At 40.0% G+C, this 17,362-nt stretch overlaps 2 protein-coding genes across 2 annotated transcripts in view; both read right to left on the bottom strand.

Annotated features, from left to right (window-relative positions):
- LOC113421740 (integrin alpha-D-like) overlaps positions 1-5,065 on the bottom strand; it is a 59,687-nt gene extending 54,622 nt beyond the window's left edge. Inside the window, exon 1 of the mRNA XM_087947186.1 lies at positions 4,869-5,065. Coding sequence (XP_087803312.1) covers positions 4,869-4,932 — 64 coding nt within the window. The 5' untranslated portion in view covers positions 4,933-5,065. The remainder of the gene's footprint in view (positions 1-4,868) is intronic.
- A 2,677-nt stretch (positions 5,066-7,742) lies between these two features.
- Positions 7,743-15,527, bottom strand: CD2BP2 (CD2 cytoplasmic tail binding protein 2). Its single transcript, XM_026682253.2, has 7 exons — positions 15,350-15,527; positions 13,594-13,675; positions 11,777-11,912; positions 11,322-11,479; positions 10,244-10,757; positions 9,714-9,832; positions 7,743-8,068 (listed from the first exon to the last, which is right to left on the bottom strand). Exons 2-7 carry the CDS (start codon positions 13,666-13,668, stop codon positions 7,958-7,960), a joined length of 1,113 nt encoding a protein of 370 aa, XP_026538038.1. The 5' UTR covers positions 13,669-13,675; positions 15,350-15,527; the 3' UTR covers positions 7,743-7,957.
- Positions 15,528-17,362: the final 1,835 nt, after the last annotated feature.

Raw genomic sequence — 17,362 nt, 5'->3', positions numbered from 1 at the left:
CTGGGGAGCCCATTTTCGCTGGCACAGCGTCCCCTGACTTGAGTGACATCATGCTGGCCACACCCACCTTGGCCACACCCATCCCAGCCCCCCCGAGGTCAAACACAACCCGGATGTGTCCTCAGTGAAATCAAGTTTGACACCCCTGGTCTAGAGGCTTGATCAAGAAGAGCAATGCAAGAAGTTGTGTCAGGCTCCAAAACTTTAAAAAATACACGCTGTTACCCCAAAGCATTTTCCTTTATTGCTCCTCATTTATGGACAGAAATCTTACCAAATTAAAGCAAACAACTAGCGTCAATAAAGATATACTCTGACAACCTCTGGAGAGGAGCTTCTTGAGCCTCTTCCATCCAAACTATCTAAATTTTGCTGTCTCTTGGTCCTCTGGAATGTAGCCCCTCCCTCCTGGGAATCCGGTTTACATTCCACCCCATTCTGACAAAGAGCAGCTAAAGGCATCACATTTTTTTACCTGGTGAAGAGCTCAAACACTAACTCTGAGAGAACTTAGGCCACATAGGCAATCTTGCCCCATACCAGAACATACATATCCCATCATACATCACTTAAACATGATTGCTCTGTATTTTAGGGACAGATTGTATAATCGTGCAAAACCTTAATCTCTGCGCCCACATCTAGTATTTTCTTTTCCTAGGTAAGCACCCAACCTAATTTTAATTGTTGAAGCATCAAACTATGTTAAATAAACAAGTAAATAAATGGGGCATCTTGCATAGATTCCTCTAAAAATCATTTTGACTGCTTCAAGTGTGGTACATACTGGAATTAAGCCCAGATAGATCATTTCAGTCTGAGGGATAATAACCTTGAATTTTCAAAATTCTTAGTGAGAATGTAGAGGTAGTCCTCACCTAAGAACCAGTTGTTCAGTGACTGTTGGAAGTTACAATGCTGCTGAAATGAGACTGGTGGCCGATCTTCATAATTCAGGCTCGCCATTATGACAGTCGCAGTGCCTCACAATCATGTGATTGCTGTTTGTGATAAGCACAGTGAAGGGGAAGCCAGCAAGGGATCACAAGACAGAGTTGCTCGATGCCGTCCTTAACAACTGTAGGTGACTTGCTTAACATTGACAACTGGAACGGCTGCAACCGTCTTTGTAACTCTGTGCAGTCACATGACATTGCTGTTTACAATCGCATCACTTAGCGATGCCAGTCCCAATTACCATTATTAAGTGAGGACTATCTATATTCATGAGATATAACCATTCTCCTCTCTCTCTCTCTCTTTCTCGAGCCTGTAAACACAAACAGAAAGACGTTTTTGTGTATGCTCAATAATGTTGTTACCCCCTACAAGTCTTTTAGAAGTTCTGCTCTGGAGCTAATGGGTTATGAATTCTTCTGGTTCAGTTGGGCTTAAGGTCATGCTTGGAATTGCTGCTGCTGATGTCCTTATCATGTCCATTGATAGCCATGGATGATCCAGTCCTGATGGGGAGGTCAGGCAACTACATCCAGAGGGCCTCTGTTAAGAATATTTGGGCTGAAAGGCCTGGGGCTCGGTCTCGTTATGTGATTTGGGAGGATTGGGTTGGTGACACCTGAGGAAAAAGTTCTCTGCTCTGTTAGTCCTTGGATTGTTAAGGCAGCCAGGAGACCTGTAGCTGGACCTGAATGTGGGTTTTAGGGACCCAAGAACTTTCCATCCATACTCTTAGATGCAGTAGCACTTCCTCACTCCACAGTAGCGTATCATCTGAAGATAACCTCAGCATAGCCAAGGGAGACTTTGTTCAGCTCCATCCGATGCACCAGTTGACTGGGAGACTTTTTAGACGATCACCCATTTCCTAGTCACCTCAAGGTGCAATGACTGTGCATGGGGCTGCCCTTGACAACCACTCAGAAACTTCAATCAGTCCAGACCACAGCTATGTGGATAGTGATGTGTATGCCTCAATATGACTGTATACCACCCTTGCTCTACAAGCTGCAGTGATTGCCAGTCTGTTTCTGGTGGGTTATTGCCTACAAAGTCCATAGGCCCAAGTTACTTGATTCTCCCGTGGTTTCCATTTGGGCATTATATAATGGCAGAGTTGCATAAGCTAGATCAGGGGTGTCTAACTCAAGGCCCTGGAATCCCGCCCACAGGGCCACCCTAGAAACAGCAAAGGATCAGCACACAAGCCTCTGCCAGTCAAAACAGAACTCATGATGATCATTCGTTGCCCTCCTGAGATCTGTTTTCGCTGACTGAGGGCTAGCAAAGCAACTAAAAACAAAACAAAAAGATAAATGTTTCCCCTTTTACATATGAGTATGCAAGAAGGGACAGGAAAGGAGAAAGGGAAAGACAAAGAAAAAGATGGGAAGATGGGAAGAGAGCAAGGAAGGAAAAATCAGGAGGGGAAAGAAGAAAGGAAAATGAAGAGAGAAGGAAAACGGAAGGAAGGAAGGAAGGAAGGAAGGAAGGAAGGAAGGAAGGAAGGAAGGAAGGAAGGAAGGAAGGAAGGAAGGAAGGAAGGAAGGAAGGAAGGAAGGAAGGGCTTATGAGAGTGAGGGAGAATCTGAGGGAAGTCCTGCCTTAGCATTTGGCCACCACAGGTTCCCCTGACACAAGTGACGTTGATCTGGCCACACCTACCCTAGCCATGCCCACCCCAGCCACGCCCACCCTGGCCTCCTGAGGTCAAACACAACTCTGATGTGACCCTCAATGAAATAGAGTTTGACACCCTTCCTCTAATGTCAATCAATCAATCATCAGAACCCAGGAATTGTGTCTTTTCTGTTGTGGTGCCTGGCCTTTGGAATGATATCCTACCCCTCAAAATTCATGTTTCTCCCACCTAGTTGATGTTCCATAAAGTCTTAAAGACCTGGATCTTGAGATGAGATAGACAATCCCTTGCAGGAATTTGTTACTTTTGTTTTCTATCTGAATATTTGTCTGGATTCTATCTTGGTTTTGGTTTATTATTTGTGAACTACCTAGAGTTAGTCAGAATCAGATGGTGTCCAAATTGAATAAATAAAATAAAATAAAATATCCATATTCAGATGAAAGTGGTGCGGCCTGCTTTGTTTTCCTCACCTGTTCCTTACTTTGGAATTCAGAGAAGTAATCAAAAATAGCTTACAATAAAAAATAACAGAAATAAAAACAAACTGTTATAAAAATATGTAGAATAAAAAGAGATAGAGATAAAAAGGGAATGCAAATGACATTGGGAATAGAATTTACTACAGGGAAAGGAAGCCAAAAGCACTTTGAATTATGCAAAGCACTAGAAGCATCTTATTTTGAAGCATTTCAAATCTGAAATGACTGTTTCTGATACAATATGGGCTGTTTCCAAGTGTTTTGAAAATGTTTCACACTCTGTAAATTATTGTTCCAAGTTCAACATACTGCCAAAATCTTCAGTATAAGCAGTATAGAAATCTATGAAAGGCAAGGTAAATCTGATACTTCTCAGGCCACCGTTGATCTCAAAATGGGAAATTTCATGCTCAAAACAATTTGAAATGATGTCTTTTGCACCCCCTTCCTGGGAAATTATTGTATTTAAAAGCTGGCACTATCTTATCCTTCTATTTGGTCTGGCGTCACAAGTTCCTGGCTGCTGTCTAGGATTAGTTTAAGATGCTTAGAGGGCTCCAGATTAACCAGACCTTAAATTAGAATTCATTAGAATGAAATACTGTCTCCCTTTTCAAGCATATAACGAATGCAGTTTGTTATTTTGGGGGAGTGGAATTGCATCATAAATATAAAATGCAACTTTAATCAAATCTACTGTAGGTTTAAGCTGGTCTGAGATTGTTTCCATTTTCAGTTGTTTTCTTCTGTTATGGTTCAAAAACTTGCATTACTACTTCTTGTGAAGATTATTCACATTAAGGTAAAAAGTACCAGTGAAATCAATGACAAAACTACCTGCAATATAATGGCTAAATTAAACTTGGTTAATTTTATAGGCCACAGCTGGAGAATTATATAGGAAATCTGAAAACAGCTATTTGAAACATACAATATAAATTGATGGCATTATTAGACTACATCTTTCATGTTCTGAAATGAATAACATGACATTTTATAAAGTCTTGGAATGTTCCTTATGTTGTATCGCCTCAAGCAATGATTTTTGCATAATAATGTACAAAAAAATTAATGAAGCTTAAAAGTAATCTATTTTAATAATTGTCTTGAAAATTTCTTAGGCAGAAAACAAAACAGGCTATCAGTGAACATTAATTCCGTAGCTGGGGGCAGTAGACACCCATTCCTTTCTAGTGCTGATTTCTACATTATATATATTGAATACATATGAATTTTATAAAAACTGCTTAGATTGGATAAGTAGGAAGCACTCCTTCAAACATGAGTGAATTTAAACAAATCTAAGCACACCATTCTCTCACCACCTGGCTTGCGTGGCTTAGTCTATCAGCCTTTAACTTACTTTACAGAGCTTGACAGAAGAGCTAAGTAGAAGCAATATTTAGTGATCCTCTCAAAATTATTCAGCCAATGCAACACTTAAGAAAAGCTTCTGTGTTAATATTAACTTTTCTTCTTTGAAAATACCAACAGGTGTTGGTATTAACTAAAATTAATTCAAGAGCATAGGATCTCCATTTTGTGGGGATGCCCAACCTTTGCAACTCAATCTTCTTCACTTTGGATGCAAATTATCATCCCCTCCCCAGCCATTTCCTCTTACTCTGGATGAAATATGCTGATGCAGTTCTATACAGAAATAATAATTCCCCCCCAGGCTAGAAAATGCTCTGAAATCTATGAAAGGCAAGGTAAATTTGATACTTCTCAGGCCACCTGTTACCCTGTTACTGAACCCCCAAACTCAACGGGGATCTGCTACCTACCGCAGCCCAGGCAAAGAAGGATCATAGCTTGGTAGAAGAGCTTCGCTTCAGTGATAGGACCCATAGTGTAGCTTCACCTCTCTGGAGACTCTTCTCTGACTCCACGCTGCATCTCACTTCCTTTTCTTCGCACACCAATATATGTATTTCCTCCCAACATTCTTAGTTCCTCCAACTTCTGCTTCAGCCCTCCTTTGTGTAATCTCTGCCTAAAGTATTTCTAAATCACTTCCTGTGGTATATTGAGACTGGGGTGATTATATAGTCCCTTTCTCCTCCTGACCAGGGTGTGCTTAATGTTGTAGGCCAGCGATGGCAGACCTATGACTGACGCAGGCCATTTTTGGGTGACTGGCAAGCTTCCGGACCCTCTGGAAGTCACTCAAGAGGGCCCTGCTCTTGTGTGGCCCCTGAGATCTCCAAAATTTGTGTGAACATCCCTGTGCAGCTTTTGGAGTTTCCAGAGGCCCCAGGACAACAGGACCTTCTCATGCGACTTTCAGAGAAGAGGTCTTGAGCGGTCTCCAAGCCCAAAAGGTTTTCCATCTCCACTGGAGGCGAACCCAGTGGGCAAAACTCTAACAGGCAATGCTGGTTCACTTCTACAATTCCATCCTAGGAAAATTTTGCTCAATGAGGAAAAATTGACAGGGAATTCTATCAATGCCTCTTAGTCAAAATTGCCAACTGGACTAGGACTACAATCGAGCCCAAAATTTCCATTGCTAATCAAGACACTTGTTGAGGTTTGCCTCATTTCTTGCCACAGTTGTTAAGTGAATCATTGCAGTTGTTAAGTTAGTAATGCAGTTGTTAAGCAAATCTGTCTCCCACATTGACTTTGTTTGTCAGAAGGTCGCAAAAGGGGATCACATGACTCCAGGACACTGCATCAGTCATAAATACATGCCAGTTGCCAAGTGTCTGAATTTTGATCACGTGAATGGATGCCGCAATGGTTTTAAGTGTGAAAAAATCATCGTAAGTCACTTTTTTCAGTGCCACTGTAACTTCAAACAGTCATCAAGCGAATGGTTGTAAGCCAAAGACTACATGTATCCTAAAGATGGATATTGGCAGGCAATTTTTCTATGAGGGCATTGCTCGAAGTTGTGGTTAAAAAACAAGACTAGCTAGAAAAGGGGTGTCAAACTGGTGGCCCGCAGGCTGGAGGCATCACACACAGGCCATGCCCATCCCAGCTCCGCAAAGGGGAAAAACGTCGCGAAATGTATTGTGACGGCAACATGAAGTTGCGAGTTTGACACCCCTGAGGTAGAACTTCAGTCTGAGTCACTGAATCGGCTCAATTTCAATTCTGTCGACAAAAAGGGCCAAATTTACTCTGCTGTAGAATAATCAGCCGAAGGAATCGCACACGTTTTTTGGAACATATGACATCTGCTTTCCTGGCAGGGACAATAAAATTCACAGGAAACAAAAAGTTCATCTTCCAAGAATAAAGCCATAAAGAAATAACTAATCACAGCTTTCACAGAAATTCTATGAAAATACCACGAGGTAGGGCTCATCTCTAGAAGATGGTGGTGGGAAGGATAAAAACCACCAGACCGATCTCTAAAATTGAGGTTCCTATCCTCTTCCCAATCTACTCTTTTTCTAAAAAACAAAATAGCGTAAAACTCAGCTTGCTTCATTGGACATGGTGAAGGATCGATTGCTCAAATAATTTAGCATAGTTTCCTTCCTGTGCCAATGAGTTGGCTCAAGTTGAATTTCAGGAAATATGGATTTCAAGATGGTTATCAAACATTTCCATCAGATTGCCTACCACTTGTTTAGTCATAAAAAAACATCACCCTTTTCTTTTGAGTCATTCTGTCTCCTCAGCAGTTCTTTCGATATTATAGAACAACTCATATTGAGGGCTCTTTTGAACTTGCAACTATGGACCCTTTAAAATCTGTGGACTTCAACTCCCAGAATTCCTGCCAGCTCAGGAATTCTGGGAGTTGAAGTCCATAGATCATAAAGGGCCATAGTCACCCACTTCTGTCTTAAGGGAATAATATTGAGGCATCTATTTACTTGACCGTAAATATCAACAGTAAATTGTATCTCAGTTGCCATAAATTCGGTGGAGTCCACCCAGAGAACTATTTAGAACAGATCAGTGTTCCCAAATCTAAAAATTTATTTTTAACGGATCTTTTGAAAAGATAATTTCCTTTCTATAAATCTAAGGACATGGCTGCTCATGTGCAATCTATCTAGCAAGTTAACTAATTATTTGTCTTATTTGAAAACTCTGGGCTGAATCAAACTATCTTGTATACAGGTAGTCCTCGACTTACAACAATTCATTTAGTGATGGAAAATCTTATTTTCCAGCAAGCAATCACAATGATTGCTGCAGTTGATATAGTATATGTGATCTCAACTAAGCCACTAGCTCTGGTTAATGAGCCATGCTCAAGTAGTCCTACACATGTATTAAGTAATCCTCAACTTACAACCATTTGTTTAGTGACTGTGCAGTTACAATGGCACTGAAAAGAGTGACCTTGGCAACTGGCCTGCATTTATGACAACTGAAGTGTCCCAGGGCCATGTGATCACCTTTTGTGACCTTCCAATAAACAAAGTCAATGGGGAAGCCAGATTCCCTTAGTAATTATGTTACTAATTTAACAACTGCAGTGATTCTCTTAAAAACTATGGCAAGAAAGGTCGTAAAATGGGGCAAAACTCACTTAACAATTGTCTTGCTTAGCAACAGAGATTTTGGGCTCACTTGTGATCGTAAATCAAGGACTACCTATACAATATTATTTGTGTCTGGCAACCATTACCCCACATAAAACTTACAGCAATGTATTAGCCAGCAGGAAAATAGAGAGCTGACTAGCCAAACCAATTTAAGGTTATTTTATTTTTCACAAAATCCCAAACATCCTCAAATTTAAATGATGAATCAAACCTCTCTTCCCTTCGGCAATTCACCCACGCGCACACACACATACCCTTGCCCTCACCCCACTCCACCCCAAAGTCTGGCAAGTTCTTTCAGTCTGTTGCTGGGTTGAATTTTATCCCTCATGCTCGGCAGGACAGGAGGTGGATTCCGATCATGTGTAGAGATCAAAATCAATCCGCTTGGAATTGTAGAACTGGCCCTCGGAATTATCCGCCTTCCGGCAGTAAACCCCATCAGGAAAATAGCCTTGGGATACCCAGTCCTGAAGAGACAGAAAAAAGAATTTGAAAGAGGAGAGAAGGATGGCAGGGAAAAGAAGAAAAGGAAAGAAAACAGACTCTGCTAAAAAGAAGTTCTCTGAGGATGAGGCTCTAGCACGAATCCGAAATCTCAGAAGATTAAACTCAAACTGGATCCTGCGCCATTATCCTGGGACACATCATATTCACCTTCATTCATGAAAGAAAACGGAGCATGGAATCGCACAAAAGAGGCAACCAATTTCAATGAGGCACACTTAATTGGCAGCGCTATCAATGCACATTGGGTATGTTAGTATGCATTTGGGAGCAGGGATGCTTATCAATCAAAACTAATTCTCAAGTACCATCCACAGAGCAAATCTACTGCCCAGGAAAAAAAAATCTGACCAAGGAAATAAATCATAACTATGAACAACATAATGTGACATGTGATTAAAAATCCCTCTGAGGCAATCTTCCTAGAAACAGGCTTTCCTTCTCACAATTGCCCAGGATGGAAGGCCGAAATAATGTGCACCAAGAGAAGCCTCTTCCATCAGTACAGATAGTCCTCAACTTACAACCCCAATTGAGCTCAACATTTCTGTTACTGAGAAATGTGTTAAGTGAGTTCTGCCCCATTTTACGACTTTTTGACACATTTGTTAAATCAATCACTGAAGTTGTTGAATTAATAACACAGTTGTGAAGTAAATATGATTTCTCCATTGACTTTGCTTGTCAGAAGGTCGCAAAAGTGGATCGCGTGATCCCGGGATACCGCAACCGTCGTAAGTATGAGTCAGTTGCCAAGTGGCTGAATTTTGATCACATGACCGGGGGGAGGGGGTGGTCATAAGTCACTTTTTTCAGTGCCGTTGTAACTTTGAATAGTCACCGAGTGACTGTAAGTCGAGGACTACCTGTATTCAAGATTTAGATGAATAGAATATATGAATAGAATTCTTTATTGGCCAAGTGTGGTTGGACACACAAGGAATTTGTCTTGGTGCAAATGCTCTCAGCATACATAAAAGAAAAGATACATTCGTCAAGAATCATCAGGTACAACACTTAATGATAGTCATAGGGTACAATAAGCAATCAAATCATACTATATAATATAATATAAATCAATATAAATCGTAAGGATACAAGTGACAAAGTTACAGTCACAAGTGGGAGGGGATGGGTGATAAGGAGTGATGAGAAGATTAACAGTAATAGTAGTGCAGACTTTGTAAATAGTTGGACAGTGTTGAGGGAATGATTTGTTTAGCAGAGTGATGGCATTCAGATAAAACTGTCCTTGTGTCTAGTTGTTCTGGTGTGCAGTGCTCTATAACGTCATTTTGAGGGAAGGAGTTGAAACAGTTTATGTCCGGGATGTGAGGGGTCTGTAAATATTTTTAGATACACTTGCAAAATCAAACAACCAACAACACTACATAGATGGCAATCAAAATGAATAGAATTGTAGAAAGATGCACTTTTTAAAAAAGCCACTCAGAAAAAAAGAAAGATAAAAGAAATATTGGAGAAGGGAAAAGGATATTTGCACCAATAAGGAAAAAAGGACATTACTAGGATAGTGAATAGAGAGAGAAATACACAAAAAGTGAGGAAGTGAATAAGAAGTTCATCTATCTTCTTTTGGTCTCTTACCTGCATCTGAGAGTTGCTGAAAGGTCCGTAAAGTTCAGATGTGTTTGTGTTTTCCCACTTATATTCCCACATCACCTCCGAGAGTATGTTGTCATCACTTTCCCTATGTGCCTGACTTCCTGTTGTAGGAGAATAAGCACTTATGTCAGAAGAATTTTTCCTAAATTCCCTAATAAAGGACACCTACCCCCTAATACAGGAGTCGTGTCTGGAGACCTCTACTCTAACAGAGTTAAGGCAGTGTTTCTCAACCTTGGGAACTTTTTTAAGATGTGTGGACTTCAACTCAAGGATTGCTGAGCGTGTTAGATGAGTGGTTGTATATTTCAATGCTTCCCCAAATAAGCACTTGACACACAGCTTTGCAAGTTTGAGAGGAATTTCCACCTGGAACCCTGGCATAGTGAAAAACACCCCAACAAGAGATCCCTCGCCTGCTGTGATAAAATTCAGCAAACTGTCTCAACTGTATGTTTCCAGTCCAGTTCCTCCGGGAACACTGTAGCCCTCGGTTCTCCAAAGACGCTCACCTGCTGATGTCTTCTCTCCTAGTTTGGCTTCATCGATCTCCTCAGCAAACATATCGAGTTCTGGTTCACCAGAGGAAGGTGCCGCAGGAGGGTGCTGTAACGCCCGGAGTCTCACGGCCAGCTTCTCCCGGGTTTCCTGATAGATCTCATAGATGCCTCGTGCCACCATTTGGTCAGCCAGCCCTGACAGCTGTTCCAGCTGCTCTTTCCGCTCAGGTGAGGGTGGCTTTTGGGGATCATCTTCCTCAGCTGGTTCAACTTCATCTACTTTGAGGCGGGTCCAGGGCTTCCGCTGACGTCCACTACTTTTGGGGCCACCCTTGTCTCCAAACCTTTGAATGGCTCTAGCTACTGTCTCACCAGGTAACATTAAGTCTACCATCCTTTCCAGAAGTTCCTTCTTCTCCAGAGGTGTCCGGCCCACTTCAAGATCTTCATCATCCTCATCATCTTCATTGTTATCTGCAGGACCGAGTGATTTCTTCTGACCGGGAGGCTGTTCCTTGATCTTGACCTGGAAAAAAACAGAAAACAATAGATTAGGTAAGGGAAAAGTGATATAATATGGATTAAAATGGATTTTAGGTCTGGAACAAGAACACAAATGGTTGCAATCATTTCCATTTTTTGCAGGTACACTTTTCATCTGTCAATATTGGTCTCAATTTTATTGGTAGAAGTGGTACTATGTACTATAGGGGAAGCTGGGGAATTCTGGGAATTGAAGTCCACACATCTTAAAGTTGCCAAGGTTGAGAAACACTGGTTTAAACTGATAACCATTAATGGAGTGGATGGCCCAGTATCCTATGACTTGTCCATGGTATTTCCTTTTATAATCCTGAAACTCCCCTACATTTCCTTCAAATAATGTATATGCACACTTTTTCCGTAGCAGCTGTGAGACTTTAGGAGCTGGAGGAATATCAAACTAAATAAATAAAAATAAATCATGTATCCATCTCTTATTTGCCTTCTTTCTAACTTAAAATTCTCTAATTGGTTGTATATATACAACCAGTGCAATATATATATTACACTGGTTGTCTTCCCTTCAAGTCTACCCAAAAAGATTTACCCAATCTATGTTATCCAACCAATTGTCCCGAATCACCGCCTCTTTTTTCAAGAAATAGTTGCCTTCTGAATCAAAATGACCTTCTTCCATCTCCTCTTGCAAATTGAAAGGGGTGATCCGGATACCATCTTCATAGTCAATAGTGGCAGATTCCTGCCCTAAAAAGATAAAATAAGGAGATTAATTTCCAATTGACCTCACACCAATAAAAATATTATTTAACCTTATTTTTTTTAATATTGTTAACAAATAGTAAATTATTGGAGTAGAAAGTGCAAATATGAAACCTTCTGATCCAAAATTATCATTTTACTTGAATTATGAAGTCTTAAAACATTTTTCTGTCATCACTAAAAAAAATCCACAATCTTAGGTACTTTTTTTTTAACAGAGAGAAGAAACAATGTAGAAGTTCTGATTACTGAAATCTATAACCAATACAGCTCCCTACTTACCTTCCACATCGTCTGACGCAAGGATGTCATATTTACTACCCTGCCCTTCATCTTCCTCCTCATCTTCCTCATCGCTGTCCAATGAATGTTTGCCCTTAAAGCGGCTACCTGGCCCTCCAATAGCAGGTTCCACCAGCTATTCAAGAGATGAGGTGAATTTAGAAGTTCAGCATTTAAAGAACCTACAGTGCTTACCTGTTTTCCACAATTGTCAAGTTAGCAAATTAGCTAATTCTTCAAATTGGCAAGTTACTCCCTGTAACTTTCTCCAGATTTTTCCCTGATAACTTGAGACCCTTATAAAATAATTAATCAGTGGGACAACTTGCCTCCAGAAGTTGTGAATGCTTCAACACTGGAAGTTTTTAAAAAGACATTGGCTAACCATTTGCCTGAAATGATGTAGGGCATCCTGCCTAAGCAGGGGGTTGGACTATAAGACCTCCAAGGTCCCTTCCAACTCTGTTATTCTATTCTATTCTAATAGACAGTCCTCGACTTATGACAATTGAGCCCAAAGTTTCTGTTGCTAAGTAAGACAGTTAAGTGAGTTTTGTTCCCTTTTATGGCCTTTCTTGACACAGTTGTTAAGTGAATCACTGCAGTTGTTACTTAGTAGCACACCTGTTAAGTGAATGTGACTTCTTCATTGACTCTGCTTGACAGAAGGTCGCAAAAAGTGATCACATGACTCCTGGACATTTCAACTATAATAAATATGAACCAGTTACCAGGCATACAAATTTTGTTCATGTGCCCATGGGGATGCTGCAGTGGTCGTAAATGAGAAAAATAATATCCTAAGTCACTTTTTTCAGTGTTGTTGTAACTTCACAGGGTCATTAAACAAATGGTTATAAGTCGAGGACTATCTGAATTTAAGTCTGTAGCTATAGCTTCAACTTCACAATCCTGTGTTTTTCAAATGTGGTAACTTTAGGGTGTGTGTCCCAAAGGTGGTTTTTCAAGAGGCAGCTGGACTTTTTTGATTTTCTTTGAAGACATTTCACTTCTTATCCAAGAAGCTTCTTCAGCTCTGAGCTGCGCTTCAGTTGAAGAAGCTGCTTGGATGAGAAGCAAAACGTCTTCAAAAAAGAAAAAGAAAGTTTAGTTTACTTTATTGTCATTGTACCTCGTACAATGAAATCAAACACCATCTTCAGTGCACATCATGACCATGAAAATAAACATAAACGCACATCCTTCACCCTCCACACATTGAACCAAAAACCCCTGATACCGCACAAATACTGCACTATACAGCAGAATTCAAAAGAGCTACTGCCCTGGAATAGAAGCTGTTTTTTAGCCTATTTGTCCTTGTTTTTATTATTCTGTACCATCTGCCAGATGGTAATAATTCAAAAAAAGGCTTCCCAGGATGAGATGGATCTTTGAGAATGTTTTGAACTTTCTTAAGGCAGCGGGAGCTGTAAAGCTCTTCCAAAGAAGGGAAAGGTCCAGTTGCCTATTGAAAAAGCACAACTATGACCTGGATGACTGAGAATCTCCATAAACATTTAGGATGTTTGGACTTCACGTTTCAGAATACCCTAGCCAGCATGAGAATTCTGGGAGTTGAAGTCCATTTGTATCTAGCCAAATTGAAAAACACTGTTATGAATAGTTCTCCCTTAACTTTATTTTCTGGATCTCAAGTTAAAAAATATCCTTCCTCATCCTGGTTGCATCAGGTGATTTGTCCTACAATTTCTGGGAGTTCCTACCATTAGATTAACCAGTATTGATAGGAACTCTAACCAACAACAGGCAGAAGAATTCAGTTTAGGCAATAGTGCTATAAAGTTTTATTTCACCTTCTTCTTTGGGAGAATCATCTCCTCTTCATCATCATCACCTTGGTCTTCAAATGTGACTTTCCGTTTTGACATGATGACCCTGTAAAATGCAATCCAAATCAACAGTAGAGAGACTGAAGAAACTTACACACAACTGACCGCCTTCCAAAACACAAACTTGGCAGTTTTCATAAGTGTCATATCCAGCTTTACCAGAATGCTCGTTCCTTTACTGATAAGGACCTTATCATTACTATACACTGCCTCTGGGGAAAGTTTGTAAACAAGCAGCTGTCAACTCTGCCTTTGCTACCCACTCCAAGGTAGATGCACGCAATCCATATTATCTACCCTTTGGTATCAATGAATATAAGGTTAATATAACTGAAGAAACTGATAAACTCTCAGAACCAAAACACTGCCCCAAATATCACAATTTAAAACAATCCTGCATACTCCCTCATAACAGTTTTATTCCAAATTGCTGTCAGGCACTCCCAAATGTTATAATGGAAAGAATCCTGCATTCTGAAGGTCTCAGGTTAGAATTGGGAAAGTTTGTTAAAGGAATTGCAGAGGCAGAAAATTGCAGCTGCAACGAGTATAACAAGACCAGTAACAAATGGTGGGACAACTACTGCCTAGCAACAAGAAAGTTACAAGTTAGAAGGACGCTGTTAGAAGGATGCTAGCTAGGGCACATAAACTTTGGTAACCTCTAGCTTATTATAATAATAAATCACACACCCCTTTTGATAAGAAATATTAGCATAAACATGCAATGTATGGAGGAGGATAAAATAGAAGAATCCAATCAAAAGAAACATGTGTCAAGCAATCAATAAATGATTCTTAGAGTATTAGCTTCTTTAATCATAACTGTATAAAATTTGTACATAGTTCGGTGTCTCAGCTCCTTTAGCTGCTGAGACCCTTTTGCTGAAGTAAAGGTAGTCCTCAACTTACGACCACAACTAAGCACAAATTTTATTGTTAAGTGAGAATTTGTTAAGTGAGCTTTGCCCCATTTTACAACTTTTCTTGCCACAGTTGTTAAGTGAATCACTGCAGTTGATAAAGTTAGTGACTCAGTTGCTAAGTGAATCTGGCTTCCCCACTGACTTTGCTTGTCAGAAGGTTGCAAAAAGTGATTAAATGACCCCGGGATGCTGCAACAGTTTAAGTAGGAACTAGTTGCTAAGCATCTGAATTTTGATCACATGAGGAAAGCTGCAAAGGTCGTAACTGTAAAATACGATCATAAGTCACTTTTTTTCAGTGCCTTTGTTAACTTTGAACAATCACTACATGAACTGCTGTAAGCCGCAGACTACCTGTACTTCAGTAAAAATTCCTTGAACCACCCCTCGTGTCTGGTTCTCATTGGCTAAACCCGACTCTCCACTTTCTTTCGGAAGCAGAAAGATGAGAAACCATTATTTCCAAAAAACGGGGCTTTGTGGCCATCTCTTAAAGTAAGTTTCCTTCCCTTTCTGAACTCCACAACAGTCTCCATTAATTCCAATTCCTTTCTCAACTGGAGAATTAGATGTAAGGGACGCCTATCGACTCCCCCCGCCCAATAAAACGTGTCGGAGCCAAAGGGGGATCCCCACAATTTTTCTCGTGCATCTAATCACGTCTGAAGTTAACTTAGGAGGCAATCTCGACGCTTATTTGGGAATCTCGGGAGCCCCGAGATTTCCTAAATTAGAATTGGCGGATTTGCACCTTCCCCTCCGTCCCATCCCCGGACAAACGACCTGGGTCGTACCTCGGCGGCTGCAATAACAAGCACCCGAAGACTCCCAGCAGCGGTGCGCAAGAATCAACATCAGACTCCTGCTGCCATTCGAGCAGGATATGACGCCACAGCTAGAGACATTTTTTTTCTCCCCCCCACCCAACTCGGCGCACGGGACGTGACGTTATTTCTGGCAACCCGTGACTTCATCGCCCAGCTTGGCCGAAGGGAAGTGTGGGCAAAACTGGAAAAAAGTGCTGCGTGTGCTTAGGCCGGTGGCGGCGGCGGCGGAAGCGGGCCCAATTTTTCTCTTTTAACAAAATGCCGCGATAGAGGGTTTTTTTTAATTTTTTAAAAAATATATTTCTCCGCTTAATAATAGTTTCGTCCTTTCTGGAACTTCCCGTTACCGGGAAAATATACTAATTTATATTTTCAGCCCTCGCTGACGTTTTCCCGCCCTTTTCTGAATCTGTAATTGCGCAATGGCGGATGTGTAACGAGCTCAAAAGGCGGCGGAGTTGCGGTTAAGGATCGCTGCTCTTCCAAGAACACTTGAAGAAATGTAAAGAAATCCGTCCTGACTGGGGAGCCTCCCAGAGTTGATTGAAAAATGGGCGGCTATGTAAATGTTTTAAATAAATAAATTTGTGAAAGATAAAAACTCCATGGCCAAAAGAAATCTATCTTAATTAAGCTCTAAGCAAGGAAGAATAGCATTCAGTTCTTCAGGACTGTTGGAAGAAATATCCTTCTGGGTTCAGTTCCAAGTGGGGAAAAAGACACTGGAAACATGGAGGCTGTTCGGAAAGATGGTTTAATGGGGGACAGGACCACATGGCTTGGAGCTCCAAAGTGAAATGGATCATGACGTGCTTCGAGGTGAAAAGAAAATGGGGAGACCAAGATGCTGAGAGACCTTTATATATATATCCTTTGTTGGGCCCCACCTTAGTGTTTCTTGTTCCTGTGTAAGAAATGTATTCCGTTGGCTGTCAGACACCCAGGGGTGGGGATTTTATTTTTTTTCCAATAAAGTTTTATTTGGGTTTTCACACATACAAAATACAAGTAAAACATCTTTTTTGAAAATAGCATGGTCCCGGGTTGAACTTCTTTATACAGACACAAACTCAATTTCATGCTCATTTTTGTGTTCTGTTCCACATCTTATACTATTCTACATTTTCTATATAGTTTTCCTCCTCTTTTAATTTTCTCAATTTTATTTTGATTATCTCATCTCAATTCAAATAATTATATTTATACTTTTGTCTGTTCTGTTCTGTTTCAATTTCATATTATCTTTTCTCATTAAACAATTTTTCTCCTGTAGTTACTAATTGGAGTATGACACCTTTATATCTTTTAATTATATCCATTCAACTCTTATTTAAACTTCAATATATACCTTAAGGTTATGACCTTCAATATAATACATAATACATAACTTCCAATCGAATTCTGCTTGGTACATTCTTATAATACACACTATATTCTTTTTTAAAAAGGATTATAAATATATGTAATTAAAAACCCTCATTCCATTCCAATTCAGTTCTATCATTAATAATCATTAAAATCTTAACATCTTTAACATTTCTTTTCAATTAAATATCATACTTCCTTAAATACACATATAATCTCCATAATTAGTTTTTCCCTTATTTCTCTTCACATATGTTTTGTAAATCATTAAATATTCATTTGTTACATTTATTTATTGACAAGCATTCCACTGAGTTACGATAGCTATTTTATCAAACATTTTAATCATACATTGTTTCATATTTTCTGAAATTATTTCTATTTCTAATATAACAATACTATCTTATGTACCTTTGCAGAATCCCCTTTTCCATTAGATTTTCACCCATTATCTCTAAATAGGCCCTGTTTCTCTATATTTTGTTTCTGTCCTTTATAACTTCTTTTCCTTTCTTTCTTCCCTCTCATCTTCTCATCTTCCCCCTCCCCTTTTTACCCCCTTGTCTCTCTACTTCTAATTCTCTCTTCTGCATTTCCCTCTTCTGTTGCTTTCTG

This window comes from Notechis scutatus, chromosome Z (assembly GCF_049901735.1).
Source record: "Notechis scutatus isolate UNSWTSFEM ecotype Mainland chromosome Z, rNotScu1.2, whole genome shotgun sequence".
In the NCBI taxonomy this organism is placed as follows: domain Eukaryota; kingdom Metazoa; phylum Chordata; class Lepidosauria; order Squamata; family Elapidae; genus Notechis; species Notechis scutatus.
Note: the sequence above shows the minus strand (reverse complement) of the source record. Positions and strands in the feature narration are given on the sequence as shown.